The 18,564-nt window shown below is 40.0% G+C and overlaps 1 protein-coding gene across 1 annotated transcript in view; it reads right to left on the reverse strand.

The window, feature by feature from the left end:
• TSPAN4 (tetraspanin 4) overlaps window positions 1-18,564 on the reverse strand; it is a 203,117-nt gene that overhangs the window by 60,833 nt on the left and 123,720 nt on the right. Inside the window, 1 exon segment of the mRNA XM_032690410.1 lies at window positions 3,703-3,777. Within this exon segment, the coding sequence (XP_032546301.1) occupies window positions 3,703-3,777 (75 nt within the window).

Genomic DNA, 18,564 nt, shown 5'->3' on the forward strand with positions numbered 1-18,564 from the left:
TTGGCCTCGGGAATTGGATTTTAGGGGTCTCAAACCAGGACACCCATGAACCTGTCACTCTGCTGCTTTGGAAGCAGTCAGGACAAAATAAAAGGCCTATATGTTTTCCTGACAACCTTCCCACAAGAATGCATTTCATCACAACCCACATTCACTTCTGCAGAAGTCAAGAGACTTGTATTTTCCAACCTGACTAGTCAGGATAGTTGAAGGAATAGTGAACAAGGTGTAAACTCAGGCCCTGCCAAAGAGATCCACAGTGCAGCTTCAAGAAGCAAGGCATTACAGCTTTTCCTTCCTACACTGTGGATTCCTGAGCTTTCTCCAAGTCCCTCTCTTTACAATATCAGACTGCATAGCTAGTTCAGAGAAAGAGTTGTAGACTTCAGGGTGCCATTTATCTCATGAGATCAAGATAAACATTTGTCCATCGAGGAAAGTCATTCTAGGCATGAGAGCAAGTTGGCTGCTTCAAAGCTCAGAGAAGCTGCTATCAAGTCACTAGAATGAGAGGCAGAGGTAATTTTTTTTTGTTTCTCCCAGGTTGATGAATGAGAACAGATGAGTCCCAGGAGCCTGTCCTGTTCACCTCTACAGCTGCACATCCTTCGACAGTAAAAGAACAAAAGTGCTGTGCCAAAAACCTATTCATGAATGGCTGTAAAGAACTTTTGTCATTATTTGTAATAACCAACACACTACTAAAGCAACAGTCCCAGCAGTGGATACAGACACTGTTTCACAGCTCAGGAGCCCATGCAGTGCCACATTCACACGGATGCACACCCACCCCGCAGCTGATATTGCCATGGGAGCACCAGCCTGTGGCTGTGCCCATTCTACAGCAGAAGGAACAAAAGGGACACCATTCACCAGACAAGTGCTACCGAGCCACCTGCAATACCCAGCCCTGCCATGGCACAGCTCAGCCTCTCCAATCCCTCAGCAGCAGCCAAAACATGAACAGCTCTAAATTTAGAATCAGCTTCCTGCAGAGTCTCAGGAAACTCTCTCAGCACCTGCCCCTACACCTAAATAGGGCCATAGCACTGCCTACTCCAAGGAAGAGAAGAGCATTGATTAAACTTTGTAGCAGCAAGGAACAAAGTATCCACTCTAAAGTTCCTCCACTTGATAAAGCAGGAGTAAATAAAAACTGCAAGGGAATCCATTATTCAATCTCTTCTCAACCAGAAACAGAAAATAACAATTGGCCCCCATTTTATCCTGGGAAGAATTTTACATGTACATACACTCTTGACTAACAGAAAGCGACAAGGTACTTGAAAACACTGACAACAAATACATATCTGTATCTATCTACATCTAAAATGACGGATACAGAGGCCCTCAAAGTCATAATCTGCAGAGTCCTTTTCTCCATTTGCACACAAAATTAACATTACTGTCTTCTGATGGGCAAGTGTAAGTGTAAATTGTTCCTTCACTGATTTTCCAAGGAACCACATTAACTGAATTACTGTGGTGGACTTGTTTGAGTTAGGTACTTCCCCATACACATGGCAATACCATTCCTCACATCAGGAAAGCCAGCATACAAATTCTAAACATGCTGTATGAAAATATTAGTTTTAGGCTGCTGCTGTTTTATTTATTCTGTAGGCAGGACTGTAAGTGTAACACAAGCTATTGATTTCTTCAGTAGAAGATTTAAATCATACAGGAACATTAACATCTTCAAATTTGATCATCTGCAATAAATACACAGACTACAGCAATTTGTTAACTCGGTAAAACTGCAGCTATATGGAGCCCATATTTTAGACTCTGTTTTGATCTTAAGGACAATTGCAGTGTACCTCCTGCATCAACCTACAGTACGTGACTCAGAGGAAAGTTAATTTCCTGATCTCTTTATTAAAAAACAAAAAAACCCACTGCAAACCACCAGGCTGAAGGAGGGAGGGAATCCCTCCTGATACTTTTTCACTGTTTTTTATCTCTGAAGAGTGAGGACGAACATTCCCTGTGACACACTTGTCAAGCTGACAGAACTGACTGCTTTATGAATAAAAATACTTCATTGCTTTTTTTTCTTTCCTCCATACCCACACATTTATTGAACTATCAGCCTCAACGCCGGCCAAAACCAGGGAACTCTACAAGATGATGATGTGGAGCACAACACATATTTATCTTATAAACCTAATCCTTAATATTTATATATATTTATTCTGTGTTCAGATCAGGTCTTTATTTTAGGTCTGTCATTATTTTACACACTACTAGAATTTCTCTTCTTAAGATCTTCTAAGCAGAAGATCTCTTTCCCAGACTAAATCTAGGTCGTCTCCATAATCCCTCTTCATGACTTCTCTCTTCCAACCTTTCTAGCACTTCTAATAGTTTCCGTAACCAAAACTCAATATTACATTCACAGTGAGGCAAGTCCATCAATTTATACAATGACATGATAATATTTTCTGACTGATTCCCTCTCTAAATATAACCAAGTGTTGTGTTTGGGTTTTGGAGGCTCACTGCATATCAAGTAGATGCCTTTATTCATGTATGACATGTAGATCTTTCTTCATGAGGTGACAAGTAATTAAGAATCCAATGATGCATACAAGTAATTTTATGTTGTCCCTTCTACTGTAATTACCTTGCAAGTTAATTCCACGTTCCAGCTACAGGATGTTGTCCAGCAACCTAGCTCTCTTCAGTCCTTCAGAAGTTCACCTGACAATCACTCACAGTGCTCATTAATAAATCTGGAACCTTTCTAGAAAGTAATGTTGACAGCTTATCCACTCCTAATTCAGGTTATTGCTAAACATATAACTAGGTCTACTGTTAACCTTTATTTTATTTTGATATTTTGTGAAGGGTTTTTGTTTGTCTGTTTTTTGTTTTTTTATTTTTTTTTTAAATTTGCTATATTGCCTTTCCATTCCAGAAGGCATTTATTGGTCATACACCTGATGGTTGTTAATTAATGGCAAAATTTTGCCACCTACTCAGTGATTTTCAAGCTCCCTTAGTATTTGACAATTTTGACTGAATAGGCAGGTTGCACAGAATTATGCCCTTGTTTTGGATTTATTAATGTAAAATATTTTAAAGAAAAATTATTTTAAGGATACAGATAATTCAGATAGCCAATACTGCCCTTACAACAGAAGGAACAGTCAAACATAAGTAAAATTTGAAACCACAGACAAAAGCTTTGTTTATTGAACTTTTATATATTTACCTTGGCTTTCCATTAGATTCTAAGTACACATGTGCTGTAAGAAACAATGTGGAAAGATAACGAATTTTGTGCATTTGGCTGTGCTAAGGACACCTCCTTTGTAACAACATCAATGTGGCTTTTCAATTGTACACATTTTTAAAAAATCCTATTCATTCTGATGGGTGCCTCTTCCTACATGCTCTTAGTGAGGCTCATTCACTTCTTTTACTTTTTGTGGGGATTTTGGTGTTTGTTTTGTTTTTTGTTAATGACAGATGCACTTGGCAGTCGCTGTGACCTTGAGTTGTACACATGAGCAAGCAAGACAGCCCAGTCCTGCAAGGCTGTTTATGCATTCTGAGAGAGCCCCTTCTGAGAGGAGTGTCTCAAGGAAGACAGAAGCATGATGTGCATACCAAGCCAAGTGCTTCATGATTTATTTATAGGGAAAAGGGGCATATAAATTTGCTGAAGGGGAAAGAAAAATGAAGAATTTGACTTACCTTGTCGGTGTAGACGAAGAACAGAATCACAACAGTGAGCTCCAACAGAAATATAATTAACAGCATGATAAAAAACTGTCAAGAGAAGAAGGGACAGGGGATAAAACAAAAGCAAAAGCCATCAACATCTATTTCAGCTCTTTCTGGATGCACAGTAAGTACATTCAGTAGATCATGCAGACTGGGGAGTGGGAGTCATATAGGCAGCAAGATACAAATCCGCTGCAACATACAGCAACTGAGAAAGCAGGTAAAATAGTAGTCAGGAAACATGATGGTATCTGTGCATACATATGGCTCATTTATACCACTGGTTTCAGTGGAACAGCCTAAAACCCCATAAAGAGCAAGCCAGTGCTGTGTTTGACAGCAACACTTGAGGACTCTTCCCACACTAGGTTTTCTTTTTTTTTTTTCCCCACTGGATATCGTCAGTGCTACCAGTGAGATATCCAATGATATCCAGTGATATCCAATGCTACCAGTGAAATCCACAGCTTCAACTTTCCATTGCAAGAGAAGGTAGCCTGGGCCATAACCCATGAAGTCATAGCTCCTTCCAATGGGAATCATGGGAGAAGCGAAAAGTATACCAAGTAGCCTTACAAGCAGTTTCAGGTAGCTACACAAATCACCCATGAGTTTCAGTTGAAAGGGGCTGATTTGTACTGAAGACATCAAAGCAAAGTCAGTCCACCACCTTTTCTTATTAGCCATGGAACTGTCTAAAACCCAGTAGTCAAAAGCTCAAAGGAGTGGATAAAAAACTTTTAACGTAGGGATTTCAGGTAGATTCTCTAAAGCCCTCAGCTTTGATCGACTTCAGTGAGAGAAACTGTTGGCAATGCCAAACACTTCTGAAAAACCATATCCTCTGCATTTTGTTTAGATGCTGGATGGGTCTGCAGCACAGGTCTGCAGCAGCATCAACACAGCAGTTGCACAGGACTTTAGAATGAATGCTATCAGAGCACTAAATGAATCTGAGTTTTGCAAAGATAGGTAAAGGAAAGAGTAATTTTGGAAATTTTTTAGACTCAGGCAAAGGTCCTGCTCCCTATAACACAAACTCCACACACTTAGCAGCTGTAAGAAGGCTGGAATTCTAATACTGAGCAACACTGACAATTAGAATCTCATCCCCAAGAGAAAAAAAACAGCTACTGTCTCTTTAGCTTCAACCAAAAGGCTGCAAACTTATGAAAGTTTAATAGCTACTAAGCCTTTATCAGAATTTCTGCACTGCCTGGTAAGTCAAAACCAAACCTTTGAACCTATGGATTTCTGTGACTGAATGGAGGGCAAAAGGTCAAGAAGGGGAAAATACTCTTCTCCTCTCGTAGAATTACTGTGTCTACAGAAATCATTGCATTTTGCCCTGTGAATCTTAAATTATTTATTTTCAAATCTTCATCACCAGGATTTTCACACCTGCCTGACCCTAATACTGGATCCAATTACTGCCCAGTTTTGAATCACAGAACCCATTTATGCTCATGATCCAAGCTGATTTCCATGTCATTACCAACCAACACTGACCTTCTGTATAGCTTTGCAAACCAATCTTGGTGCAGTTTGCTTACTTTTTACAATTTTAGCCTTCTGCATAGCATTAAATGAAACAGGACAAAGCACATCACCCTCTGCAAACATGCACAGACACTTTGCTCTATTCATTTGGCTGCAGACCACTTTTTTGCTCATCTGTAAAGTATTGCTTTTCCAAAATGTGCATGTGAACACCACTCTCTCCCTGTGAAATTCCCAGGCATAGCTAGGATTGCATTAGACAATTTCTAGAACAAAGGAAGGGCTGATACCAATTATTAACAGTGATCAGTGTTTCCTACCACAGGATCTCAATTTCATCAGCTTATCATTTTGCAAAACTGTAATTGTCTGTGTTTATATATTCTGCACTTGTTTCTGCCTAAAGGATAAAAGCTTTTGAAAGAATATAAAAAATAGAACTTCAATTACTTTAAAGAATGAAGCAGGGCAAAGTATGTTATTCTGCCCAGGTTAAATTTCTGGTGATTTAATTTGCAATCCTGTCATACTGCACTGTTTAGAGCAGAGACCCAAAACAGTGTGGTTCCATTTCAGGCACATGCCTTTTGTCTTACCCAACTATGAGTGCATTTTTGTGGGAAAGTTATTACCCTTCAAAAAACTGCATTTCACACATCCAGTAGAGATGAGAGGGCTCAGCAGCTAAAACCTGCAAAGTGTACAACCACATGCTCACGTATGACCACACAACCCACAAACCATCCCACAGAGACTCTTTTCTGCTCCTGTGGTGCCCATGCTCACCTGTGATGCCTTTCTGCCATCTCCCCAGAGCCAAAAGCCTCCAGTGCCGCTTCACAGGACATGACCTGAAACACTGGGTATGTCCAGGAACTGGAATAAAATTCAGGGACCTTTTTTCCTTTGCTCTCAAGAAAGCTTTTCCTCCCTCCTCTGCACTCAGCAGCATGGGGAAAGTACAGATGAAGCCAGGGAATGACTTTGCAGGAGAAAGGGGAGCTTAAGGAAGAACATTTTTAACAGCAGATGAAGAATGGTTTGTTTTAGGATATGATCCTGGCAACCAGTTTTAGAGAAACTGTACCTACAGGCAGCAGCCAATTGAGGCAGGAGACACCAGAGACAGTGGCAAGGCAGGGGCAGAGGACATCTGCACACATGGATGCCCAGGAGGGGCAAGGCCTTTGAGAGGATGATGGCATGGGGAGGACCCTATGCTGGAGCCAAGGGGAAAAAAAGCAAGAAACAAGGAGTGGCAGAAAAAGGAAAGCCCCCTGCACTGACTCTCATGACTGAGGACATGACATGTACAGCAAGTGAACTGGAGACTGGCAAGGGGATGTGTCATTATTTCTCAATACCAGGAACACCAATTAAAAGTTTATCCTAATTCACAATAAAGTAAGTGAAGTTTCACAACTCAAGAGTGTTTTCCCCTGCAACAATAACTCTGCTAAAACTGTCCCATCTTCAGACTGGAGCAGGCAGCTGCTGTTGCCAGCCATGCCGGTGTATTCACCAGCAAAAGGAGGGTGCACCTTCTGGCAAAACCATGATGGTGCTCCTGCCTTAGTTCATATGAGAGAAATAGGTATGACATTGTCATCATAGAAGGTGCTAAAATTGCAGAGTCGGGCACTCAAAATTTAGGAAATATGAGAATAAAACTCCTCTCAGTGATGGTTATGTATCATGTCTAAGTCTTTTCCTCAGAGGTTCCTCCAAGCTGGCAATTTGGTTTCGTGCACTGCAGATTTTGGAAGTCATACAGTGAACCAAAACTAATGTACACTGTTCAGAAAGTCAAAACCTAGATAAGTAGGATTATCCTTTATCTCCATAAAAAAAATTTTGGTTTTATATAAAACATCTAGTTTTATCTTTCTTACCATTTGCATTCATTGACAAAGGCCATGCAGTTATATCACAGATAACTAATATGTATTAGCAATCCCCCTGTGTGCAGACAGTAGAGACCTGCACTGTATCTTTTATTACAAAGGTAAATTATGTGAGGTCAACGTTAAGCTGTAGGGTTCAAATTTATCGTCTGGTAAAAGCCACAAGCACCTACATGTCAGCACATGTGTCTTCCCCCTCTAAAGAAGAACCACACCTGAACTCAAACCAACTCATTGCCAAGTAGAAATCAAGGCTTCAGACTGAGCTGGCTGCAAAGCACAGCCTGCACACTTCAGCACATTTTCTGACTCACCATACTAAAGTGCATGCATGGTCATATGCACAACCTGTTCCTCTATTCCCACAGCACCTTCCAACAACAGTTCATTTTCAGTTCAATCCTTAGCGTCATTCCAAAGGGAATGATGCACAATCTGGGGCCAGAACCAGCTTGGCACATACCATTCAAATTTAAAAGGAAGGAACATAAACCCACTGAAGGCTCACAGCACCCAAACCCCCACCACACTTGCTGGAAACTCTCACAGCTCCTTTTCAATTGAGTTCTCTCACTGTAGTGATAAACACAGAGGAGAATAAAAATTAGGTTTTTTCGGTTCACTGGGGCTGTAGGCTGTTGGTATAATAAAGATTTATGCATGGAGAAACAATTCCAAAGCAAAGCATTCATGTGAAACTCCATAAAAAAAGATTAATCTGACCTTGTACAGAGAAATGCTTTACCACACTACTTGTCAAACAGTGGGATGCAACCTATAGAGGTTCAGTGGAGGGGTACCTACTCCTCAGCTTTTCATAAATTACACCTGAAATAACCTCACAGAAGTTTTGATGAGAAGGGAGGTAAGGTGATGCCTTTCTGTCTACCACTGCTGACTCTGAACCCTTAAGAAAAGCACAGCCAGTTTCTCAGCAGCTACCTTTATATTTCTACCAAGCCTATGACTTTCTCACAGGTTCTCATTAAAGGAATAGGGAAAAGGCAGTATGCAAATGCTATCAAGCCTACCCCATAGATATGCACCCCCCCTCCTGATGTCAGAGAGAAAAATCTGCTAGAGAAGAAGAGGTCTCAGCTTTCAACTCCATCCCCATTGGAGCTGTACCAGGCTTTTGACCCCCTACTTCCACTTTCCTTCATCCAGCCTCATAACATCAGTGGAAGAATTAAGAACTGTACCCTAAGTACATCATTTAAAGTATGTTTCCATCACAGCTCACAAAGGCACAGAACCAGTTAACTTTATTTCCTTCCCAAAGAAACAAGATTCCCTGGTTTCTCAGATGTTACAGACACTTGCCTCTCTGCATGGTGACTGAGCACCACACCCTAATACACAGGATTGGGTCTTCTGCTTCCCCACTGCCTCTCCTTCCTCAATAGTTGTATCATGTTGCTCAGATTGCCCATCTCTACATGTCAGGAGCAGCTGATCATCTCACAGTCTCCCAATCACAAAAGTGACCCAGTACAATGAAAACCAATGTCTGATTATGTTTTTAGCCTCCTAACATTTTGCTATGAGACTAAATGTGGTATAACTGATGGCAGAATCAAGACTGTTATGTTTAGACTGATTGCTGAAGTAATGAGTTAGTTTGATGGGGGTCTGTCTCAGAAGAAGACAGCAAGATCTAAGTGTGCCAGACTCTCTTCTCAACTTAGCTAATGACAAGAGACAGAAGTTTCTTGCAAAGTATTATTCAAATTCTCTTCAACAAACAACATGAAAGTAGTAGGAAGATCCAAAAGCCAACAGTCTCTTTGGAATAGTGATACATTCCAAAATGATTCTAAAGTTCATGGCTTAGCAAATAAATTGTTTAGACTACACTGCATTCAAATTAGCATAACCTACCTAAGAGTTTGAACAAATAACTTCAACAGTCAGCATGTGCTGTTTTCCCTCTCACAGTGCCTACACTGCTAAACTGTCTGCAAGGTGGACAGTCAGCTTCTTTTCTGACAGAGACAGCATGAAGTACAACACATGAGCAGGTAGGTTGCATCTGTGAAAATGCTCCAGCAAGACAACTGCTCTTCACCTGCAGCAGCTCCCAGGATGCAGAGAAAAAAAATAGAAGATTTACAGGAAGTGTTTCCTCTGTAACATCAACTGCAAGTTTGATACAGTCAAGGATTTTGCCTTTAAGTGAGGCTGGGTTACCAAGTCCCCACCGATAAGCTTTAATTTCAGTATTACATTTCACTTCCTAATTAATATGCACCTCAGGTAGAAGAAATTACATGAATTTATTGGGCTAAGATAGTTGGTCTTCATAGCCTGGGAGGGTTTTTAATTTGTCTGCCTGGTCCTAATGTACACATATATAACTTTGATATTCAAGAATAGACCAACTCTGACTGCTAGAAGACAGAGTGCCCTATAATCACAGAAACATACAGGTTGTGTAATGACCTCTGAGAACTGCCAACCCCTTTCCAAACGGCACAGTCAACTAGATGAAGCTGTGCAGAGCTATGCCCAGTCATCTTATGAGCATCTCCAAGGATGAAGATGGACAGTCATCCACAGCCTCACTGGATACCTTTTTCCAATACTTGGCTATATTCACGATAACAAAAATATTCCGTATCTCTAATTGGAATTTCCTTTGTTTTAACATGTGTCTGTTACCTCTTGTATGATCTCTGTGAATCCTTTCAAAAGCTGTATTTTCTTTAGACTCTACTGTAAGGTAGTTGAAGACATGAATAAAATATCTTTCCTGCTTTAATTTCTTAAGAAGAACAAACCCTGCTCTCTCAGTCTGTCCTTGCACATCATGTGCCCCATAATCATCACAGTGGTCCTCCACTGGATTCCTTCCCCTCTGGTAAGCACACATCTCTTCTACTGGGGAGCTTCAAATCAGGCTAAGCACTTTGGACGTAGCCTTATCTTATTCTGGAAGAAGGTGTTATTGTTTTTCCATGTCAAGAAATGTAAAGGAATGTGGGGCTTGGTATGGTCCACAACTACCCAGTTATTACATTTATCTTTTTATTCTGATTTGAGACAAAGGCAGATAAATTAAAATGGAGGCTCTCCACACATTTTAAACATCTCTGCTTGATTTTTAGATTACGATTTGATATGAACAGAAATACTATCAAAGATAAGTTCGATATTACAAACTCACATCCTGCACAAATCCTTCGCTTCAGGGATAGTGTCCTATCTAAAGATAGGACTGAATAACACTGAAGGTGTAATTTTTTTTAATAAATTACATCAAACTTTTGCCTACTGTCATGGTAGGAAAATGAGTTCTATCCCAGCTGAAACTAGGAGACATAGAAATTCATAGAGTTCCATTAAAGTCAAAAGAACTTAATGGATTTTATAGCAGGCACACTTTACTGAGTTGCCTGAAAATGAAGAACTTTCCCTAAATTTGTTTTGTAATTTTTCTGTTATTTTATCATAGGTTATATTATTTATATTTAAATAATATTTACTGGACTGAGAGGAGATGCCTCATTACTATGGTTGGCATTGTCCAAATCTTCCACCTTCTCTGCAGAAGTGCAGCATTCCCATGTCCAACCAAATTACAACACATGTATCAACAAACTTAGATGCATAAACTCGAGCACCAAAAGGGGTAACACTATCAGAGATTCTGAATGCTATAAACTATTGCCAAATTTACTGCATATTCCACACGTTAGAAAAAATCAAGCCACCTAAGAAAACTCTGAATCAATGCAAGAATTCCCACTGAGATACTGCAAAAACTGGAGAACCACCCACTCTTTATAAGGGTCCTGTATTATTGCCAATATTGGATCTGGTTTTGTAAGCACAGCAATATGAAGATCATCCTGAAGCACTTTAAAAGGCTTCCCAGAACAGCTTTTTTCTAACATACTGGTACATGACTTCCACAGAATAAAAACTGATATGGTACAGTTTTTATCATCATTCAGGAAAAAACCCAAAAAAACCCCAAAGAAGCTTTCTTCCACTTTTGAAAGCAAAAGTGTTTCATGTATCACTAGTTCTTACGAGAAGTTTGATTTGACATAATTCCCCATAGGCATTTTGATCTGATATATTAATAGGAAGTGGGAACACTATGAAAGGTTCGCTTATTTTCCTTAAATTTTCTTTGATTTTCTTTTCCAGGGTATTGAGCAAGGAGAAGAGAACAGAAGAAAAAGTGCAATGGGAATTGTACTTGGAAGTGACTTCCTCTGCAGCCTGGAAGACTTGTACAGAAAGAGATAGAGTAGAGAATCAGAAATGACAGGACAGTGTCCAGACTGTAAAAATAACCGGAATGACAGTCAATAAAATCCCAGTGTATTAATCTACTACATGAACTTCAGAGCAAAAGGGAAAGGGCAGTTTGTTTCTATCAATTTCCCTCACAGTGGATTCAGATTCTACATCTCAGTGCCAAAGTTTTTGCTGACACTAGGTTTGAATGCTCCTTTCGTTAGTTCCATACGATTGTTTCTACTTACCACCCTCTGTAGCATAATGCATGCTACCTTCCTGCCCACAGCATTTAGATTCCTTGAATATTTGTAGAAATGTGCCCCAACTGAGCCTTCTCTCTGCCATGCTGTGCATATTTAGCTCTTTTATGCTTCCCTGGAAGTAAATCTCTTTAGCCTCACAATCATCTTTGTTTTCAGCATAAAAATGATAAGTTTCCTCATAAACTGTAAAAAGGCAGTAATATATATGAGCAAACTTATGAACAGAAACTCCATTATGAAAATGGCATGTATCTAAATTTGGTTCATCAACTATTATTCTCTAAAAGCCTCAACAGTTAATTCATTCTAATTGTGACAAAGTCTTGCATGCTTTATGCCTGCTGGATATATAGTACATCTTTGTTTATGTTTGGACTATATTTTTTATGAATGTGCAAGAACTCCTGCTGATCAATAAAGCTCAAAGAAATCTGCAGTAATTATTTCTGGGAATATATACAACATATGCCATCTTAACACATTAACAGTGTTTCATTTTAGTCTCATTACTGCTTTCAGTTGGAATCATTCAGTCTTTCTGCATTAGAGAGTGAGAGCTGAGAGACTTGATATTCCCATACTATGCTTCAAAGGCTTTTAACTGGCATTTTATGGTATTTTCAGTAATTTTTCATATTCTCCAGCAACTGACTCAAAATCAATGAGGTGTAATCAAATATTAGTCAGGTCTCACTCTAATATCACAACAGTAGGTGGGTTATAGGCCCACTTAACAGATCACAGATTCCTTAGCACAAATTGAGGACTCACTGGCCTCTTAAGGGTTGGTTCATCTCTTCTGCAAGCATAATGCAAAGGTGTGACATGACACGGTGTCAATCTTTACACTAGTTCAGAGAAAAACTCATCCTGCTCATGAAGTACGAGTGGCTGTAGAAGAAATAAAACATCGGACTAGTTCTTACACGTCCCTGAGCCACTCCACTAATGACAAAGCAGCTGTTTTGAGTCCACCTAACACAGGTAATGGATATAGTCAATACAAATAAAAGGCTCTGCCTTGGGTTTAATACAGTATTCTCCATCTATGGTGATGACATGCAACATTCCTTAGTGTCTAAACTTACACCTTTTACTCACACTTTAACATCACCTGTGTATTCAGTAAATGAAGCTTCTTCCCCGGGATATTTCTTGTCATCTGGAGAGCCAGCATGAAACAGGATTGAACAGCTCAGTGCCCCGAGAGGAGGAGGAGAGCAGCAGCGAGTGGTCCCCACACCTTCCGTGAGGAACGAGTGTGTTGACAGGGCTGGCTTCACACTCATGTTCACACTGAACATCTGGCTGACCTCAAGTGCTGGGCAAACTGACAGAAGTTCCCTCAAGATGATAAGGGCAAATGACACGACCATGCTGCTCAGCTGACTTATGATGAGCTGAAGGGGAAAAAAATTACTGTGAAATTCTGCAGTCCTCCCTTTACACCTACTTACAAACCCTGAGCTAAGCTTGCAGTGGGACCTCACCTGCCAATTACAAAAATAAAAGATTTATCTTATTTCTAGGAGTCTCAAAACAGTGCCTAGAAACTGTGATGTATGTGTCCATGAAGGAGATGGTGAGAAGATGGTCAAGGAGAGAATAAAAGACAAGGTAGAGTATTTTGTCTGTATTTAAATTCTATTGCTGGTTTTATGCCCTGTTTGCTGTTCTCAAATGTGGCACACAGAAGCTGCTGCATCACATGCACATGGGACGGTCTTTTAGTAGCTTAAAAAATGAACAAGTAGTCCGTTTGGCTTACCTAATTCTGCCTTTAAGGTGGTACTATTCTCCTACTGGAGATATGAAATGTTTATAGCACCAAATCAGCTCTGGCTACACCTCGTGTAGGCATCACTGATTTACACACACTAGCCTCCATTTCTTTACCTCCAGATTTGCATTTTTCTGAGGTGCAGGTAATTCTAATCCTTACAGGAAAAGAAGTCAATGTTGCTCTTCAATTTAGGATGCACTACTAAGGTGGTTAAAAATGACGAAAGAATGACTGGGAATATAAGCACACAAGCTGCTTTGGTAAGTCAATTGCTTTCTACCCGAGGAGAGAATTTTATTATCAGAAAAAAAATTATCAAATGTTATGCTCAAAAGTGACATGAATGTCTGCACAGGCAAGGAACACATAGGTTACCTGTCCTTTACTTTCAAATTGGGAGAAATTCTGTTGCCTTTCAGATCTTGCAGGTGGTCCTAGGTCTAGAGCAAAAGTCTGTCCAAAGCAGCAGAGGACAGTCTTATAGATCAGACAATAAACATATCTGTCCAAAACCTGCAAGCTCTGGCAGAAAACAGGCTTTCTTGAAAGCCAGATTCCTGGCAATTTGATGTGCAGTGACCCACCTCAAATCCTTACAGACAGTAGAAGGGCAAGATGAGGCTTAGTTTCTGGGTCCACTCTGGAAATGCCTCACAGACAGGCTTTTTTTCCAAGAAACCTCTGGCACATGAGAGTTGGTTGAACGCTGACGTAAAAGACGGAATGAGGGAGGCTTTTCAAGTGCTGGAGGAACTTAAGCCTGCACAGGTCAGAGAAGCTGATGTTGCAAATACACTGCTAACAACTACCAGTTAACAGATTAATCAACACGGAGTTAGGAACTCAGAAACACTGACAGTCATTTAGACAAACAGATTAAACCTTCAACTGATATAAATTAGTATAGCTCTAGTGACTCCTGCACATGGTGCTGCCACACTGTTGGACTGCCATAAAACAGGATCTTGGTACTACAAAAAGGAATGGGGACATTAGGAAAAGGTTCTTCACTGAGACAGTGGCTAGTCACCAAAACAGGCTCCTCAGGGAAGTTGGGCACCAAGTCTGTCAGAGCTCAAGGAGTATCTAGACTACACTCTTAGTTACATGGTTTAGTTTAGTTAGGCAGTCCTGTGGGGAGAAGGTAGTAGGACTACATGATTCTTACAGGTCCCTTCTAACTCAAGATATTGTATGATTCTACATCTCAAAGCACATCAGGCACTAGTGGCATTGCATCAGTCTGTATTAGAAAACTAACCCTATGAGGTAAGCCCTTCCTACACACTGAGCCTAGGGTTGAGTCTAAAAAGAGGAGGGAAAGAAAACAGCTTTATTTTTTTCTCTCCTCTGTTCCCAGATCCTTTGATTAACCGCTACCAGAGTTGAAGAAAAGAAGGTACGAAGGGGAGAACTCGAATAGGTTCCATCCCCTCCTGAGTTGCAGTACCAACCAAGCAAAAGGAGCTAAAAACTGAAAGGCAAGGAAGAGTCGATTCTTCCTAATAGAGACAACCACACTAGGGGAGATTGGTGCTCAGTACTTACAGTCCAAACAGGGCTTTCATATGCAACACAGCAGTACACAGAGAAGTGTTATACAAGATGTATAATGCCCTCAGGCTGTATATATGGCATCTGCCTGGACTTTGCACTGCTTGCTGCAGTGGCTGCAGCTACCATCTCCCTGATTTTGCTAGTTTGATTGCTACAACACCAGCTCATGTGCTAAACTGGAATGAGAATCTACTGTTTGATCTGTAGTATTTACTTACTGAGACGAAGTAATTCACGGGCTGTTTTTTTCCCATTTAGTTGCTTTGAAATAAATTCCCTGTCACCAATGAAGTTTAAATTATCAGCTCTCTGGGTTTTTTAGTCTCTTTTTCTTTCTACTCATTAAGTTTTTCTTCATTTTCCTTATTGCTATTTCACTTACAGATGAGCTGGCTGAAGTTCAGAAAACTCTCAACAGCACAGTACAAAACATCATGGGCACTCATTTTCCCCTTGGACTATTCCGTAAATGAGACTCTTTTGATGTCTGGATAGTCACACAGATATGTATATAGCATCAGCACATTCCACAGCTGGTCCTGACCTACTATCAAGGTTTAATTTTGTTCTTATTCATTCCAGCAACTGTGATGAACTACTCGCTATTAACAAGAGGTCCTCATTTAAATTAAACTGAACACACAGATCTGTTATTTTCCTTCTCCTTCTCATTAACCATTGTTTCAACTTTTCTACTATAAAAATCAGGGTTGTACACAAATCAGCAAGAAGAGGAAAGAGGGTGCATCTAAGACATTTTGTTATTTATCTAATCTGTGATGTGATGGAACATACCCAACACCGGTGCTTTATAAGAAGGCAGCTGGCTTTGGGTAATCAGAGAGGAATGAGCATTTTGTCTGTTTCAAGCCCTTTCCCCTTTCTAGTTTATTCTTGTGTAGGCAACGTGTGGCAAAGAATCCCCTCATCCTCTACCTTTTTTGACTGGATTATTGACCATGCTGCATCTGCATCCCAATCAGGAGCAGAAGAATGTGTTCTTTGTATCAAATCACTAGGGAAAAAAAAATGTGTCGCAAAATCTGAGGGTGAAATAAAGAACTGCCTAAGGATCTTATTTCCTTCTAGGACCTGGGTTATTATTTAAGTTTCAACTGTAAAAAACATCTATACATGTATGCTGTAACAACCAAATAAATATTAAACTCCTTCCTTCACAAAGGAAGGAGTTTTTTACCAGTATTACTGTGATTTTCTGGACCAAAAGTAAGTTTTTATTTGCAAAAAACATATGCACTAGACCATGTTCATTGACCCTTTCCGGCAGCTTCTCTAAATGTTCTGTTTCACATTTAACTGAAGGCAATGTTGCAATTAGGCTGATCAGCTCAGCTGGGACAGCCTTTGAGTGGAGCCCATGGAAAACAGCTAAGTCTGCCAATTAGGCACTTTCAACAAAATAAAAATTCAGAAATAATTTTGCTTTGGGATGTTTTTATTTATCATTTGGACACAGTCCATATGATAAAAGAAATCAAAATTTGTATTCCTATTATGGAAACATGGATTAAATACTTCTCAAAGGTCATTGAAGCACACAGGATGGTGAGAGGTTTTGCTGTAATCACGGAAAGATGATAAGGGCACTGAGATTTAGACAATTTGGGTTTGCTTTGCAGCTCTCCCACAATTTCCCAGTGCAACTTACCCAGGGCACTTAGTTTCACTTTGCTGCAGCTCCCCATCTGTCTAATGAGGATAATAATATTTTCCATTTGTCTTATCTAATTAGATGATAAACTCTACTGGCCAGGTATCTCTGCTTACTAGGAGTTTTATACAGAATGAGAATCCCCATGGGCTGCCTGCAGGGCATACTGTAATACAGATAATAAATTACATAATCCATCACGATTTAGTGTCTAGAGCTAAGACTTTTAACCTGGACTATCCATGGAATAATGAAAGACCTTTTTCAGTGCAAGCATACAAATACAGATCTCTGCTAAACATGTACAAAAGGCAGAGAATTCAGGCAATTTAGCTCCTCAAACATAGATCTTAAGTAATTAACCTAAAAGACAATGTTTATACAGACACTGAAGGATCAGGTAGGTCAACGCTTGAGCATGAAAGTACTTAATCAGGCATACATTTCTTTAGCACAGAGAAATGGTCTGTTCACATGGTCTGTATGCTGTGTGCATACAGCACCTGCCTGAAGTCAGTGCTATGATCGAGCCACCATAACTGATTGTGCTGGAGTGGTACAGCAAGGTGGTGCCCCAACTCCTGCAAGGACCCGTCCTCAGCAGGACAGCACGTGCATTGCAATGGGTAAAGAGCACACAAGCCAAACATTTTGTTAAAATTCACAAAGATGATGGGCATGGCTAACAGCTGTGATGGATGATACAACTACATCCCATTTGCAAAGGGAAAATGAACAAAGGCAGATTAGTAATTTTGTGTCAAGATAGCCTATAGAGATTTGCAGCACAGCTAGATGATCCCCCAATGCAGGACCAAACACCTATGAAAAAAATCAGTGCAAGTCCATAAACTTTCTCAAGTCAGACTCAGCTTATTACCTCTGTCACCAGCTGCAGACATTGACCCAACCCATCAGAACAATGATGCCATTTTCTAATTACAGCTGAGCTTGTAGCAAAGGGACCCCTGTCATACAATCTTGAGCAACAAGACTACCAGAAATGTCAAACAAATCTTTCTGAAGCAAGAAATATTCACCTGCTTCATTCACCAGTTTGCATCTACATTCAGATGTAAGATTACCTACACCAGGTTGTATACTTATCTCAGGAATGCCTGTTGCTTTGATTTCCCTAGGGAAATCTAATAATGCAAAACTCTATCTTCTTTCACATTGTAGCTAGAACAAATAAGAATCGGTGCTATTCTGTGTTCACAGAGATCTTAGAATGACAGCTACAAAACTCATCCCATCTATGTACTTGTGCAGAACTCATAGGATGGTTGAGGTTTCCTGTTTCCTTTTTTTATTTTCTTTACATTCGATTTTACATTTTCATACTATTTTATTCCTCTGCATGCACAGAAATAGGAATGGGCCTGTTTCTTAAAAGATTAATGAATCACTTTCCTGACCATACATTGGCACTGAGTAAAGAATATCTGCCAGCTCCTTAGTTCATGGACACCAAGTCAGTCCTTTCAAGTCAGTAATCCATGAAGCTTTAGACTATCTAAACTCTCTAATCAGAGAGTTAATGTGGATCATTCCTGACTATGGTACACAGCTATGCAAAAATCTCATTTACAAATTAAACTTTACATCTGCTTTCGACTTCCTTTCTCCACCTGTCCTCTGCTACTTAAAACACTTGGTCTGTCCTCCTTTCTTTCAAAAGTCATTGGCAAATGCCAGAGGTAAGCAACACTAACATTCATACCTAGCATCACAGCAGCCTAATACCAAAGAGCTTACACGTGTGCTGACAACCCAAAACAAATGTCATGTGGAGAACACAAAGACACAGGATCAGAGTCTCATCTGCTCTGCAACCTAGTGCATGAAATGAAAATAGATTGAAATGTCTCTTTGATATTGCTCATTTTTCATTCACTCAAG

This window comes from Chiroxiphia lanceolata, chromosome 6 (assembly GCF_009829145.1).
Source record: "Chiroxiphia lanceolata isolate bChiLan1 chromosome 6, bChiLan1.pri, whole genome shotgun sequence".
NCBI classification, from domain to species: Eukaryota; Metazoa; Chordata; class Aves; order Passeriformes; family Pipridae; genus Chiroxiphia; species Chiroxiphia lanceolata.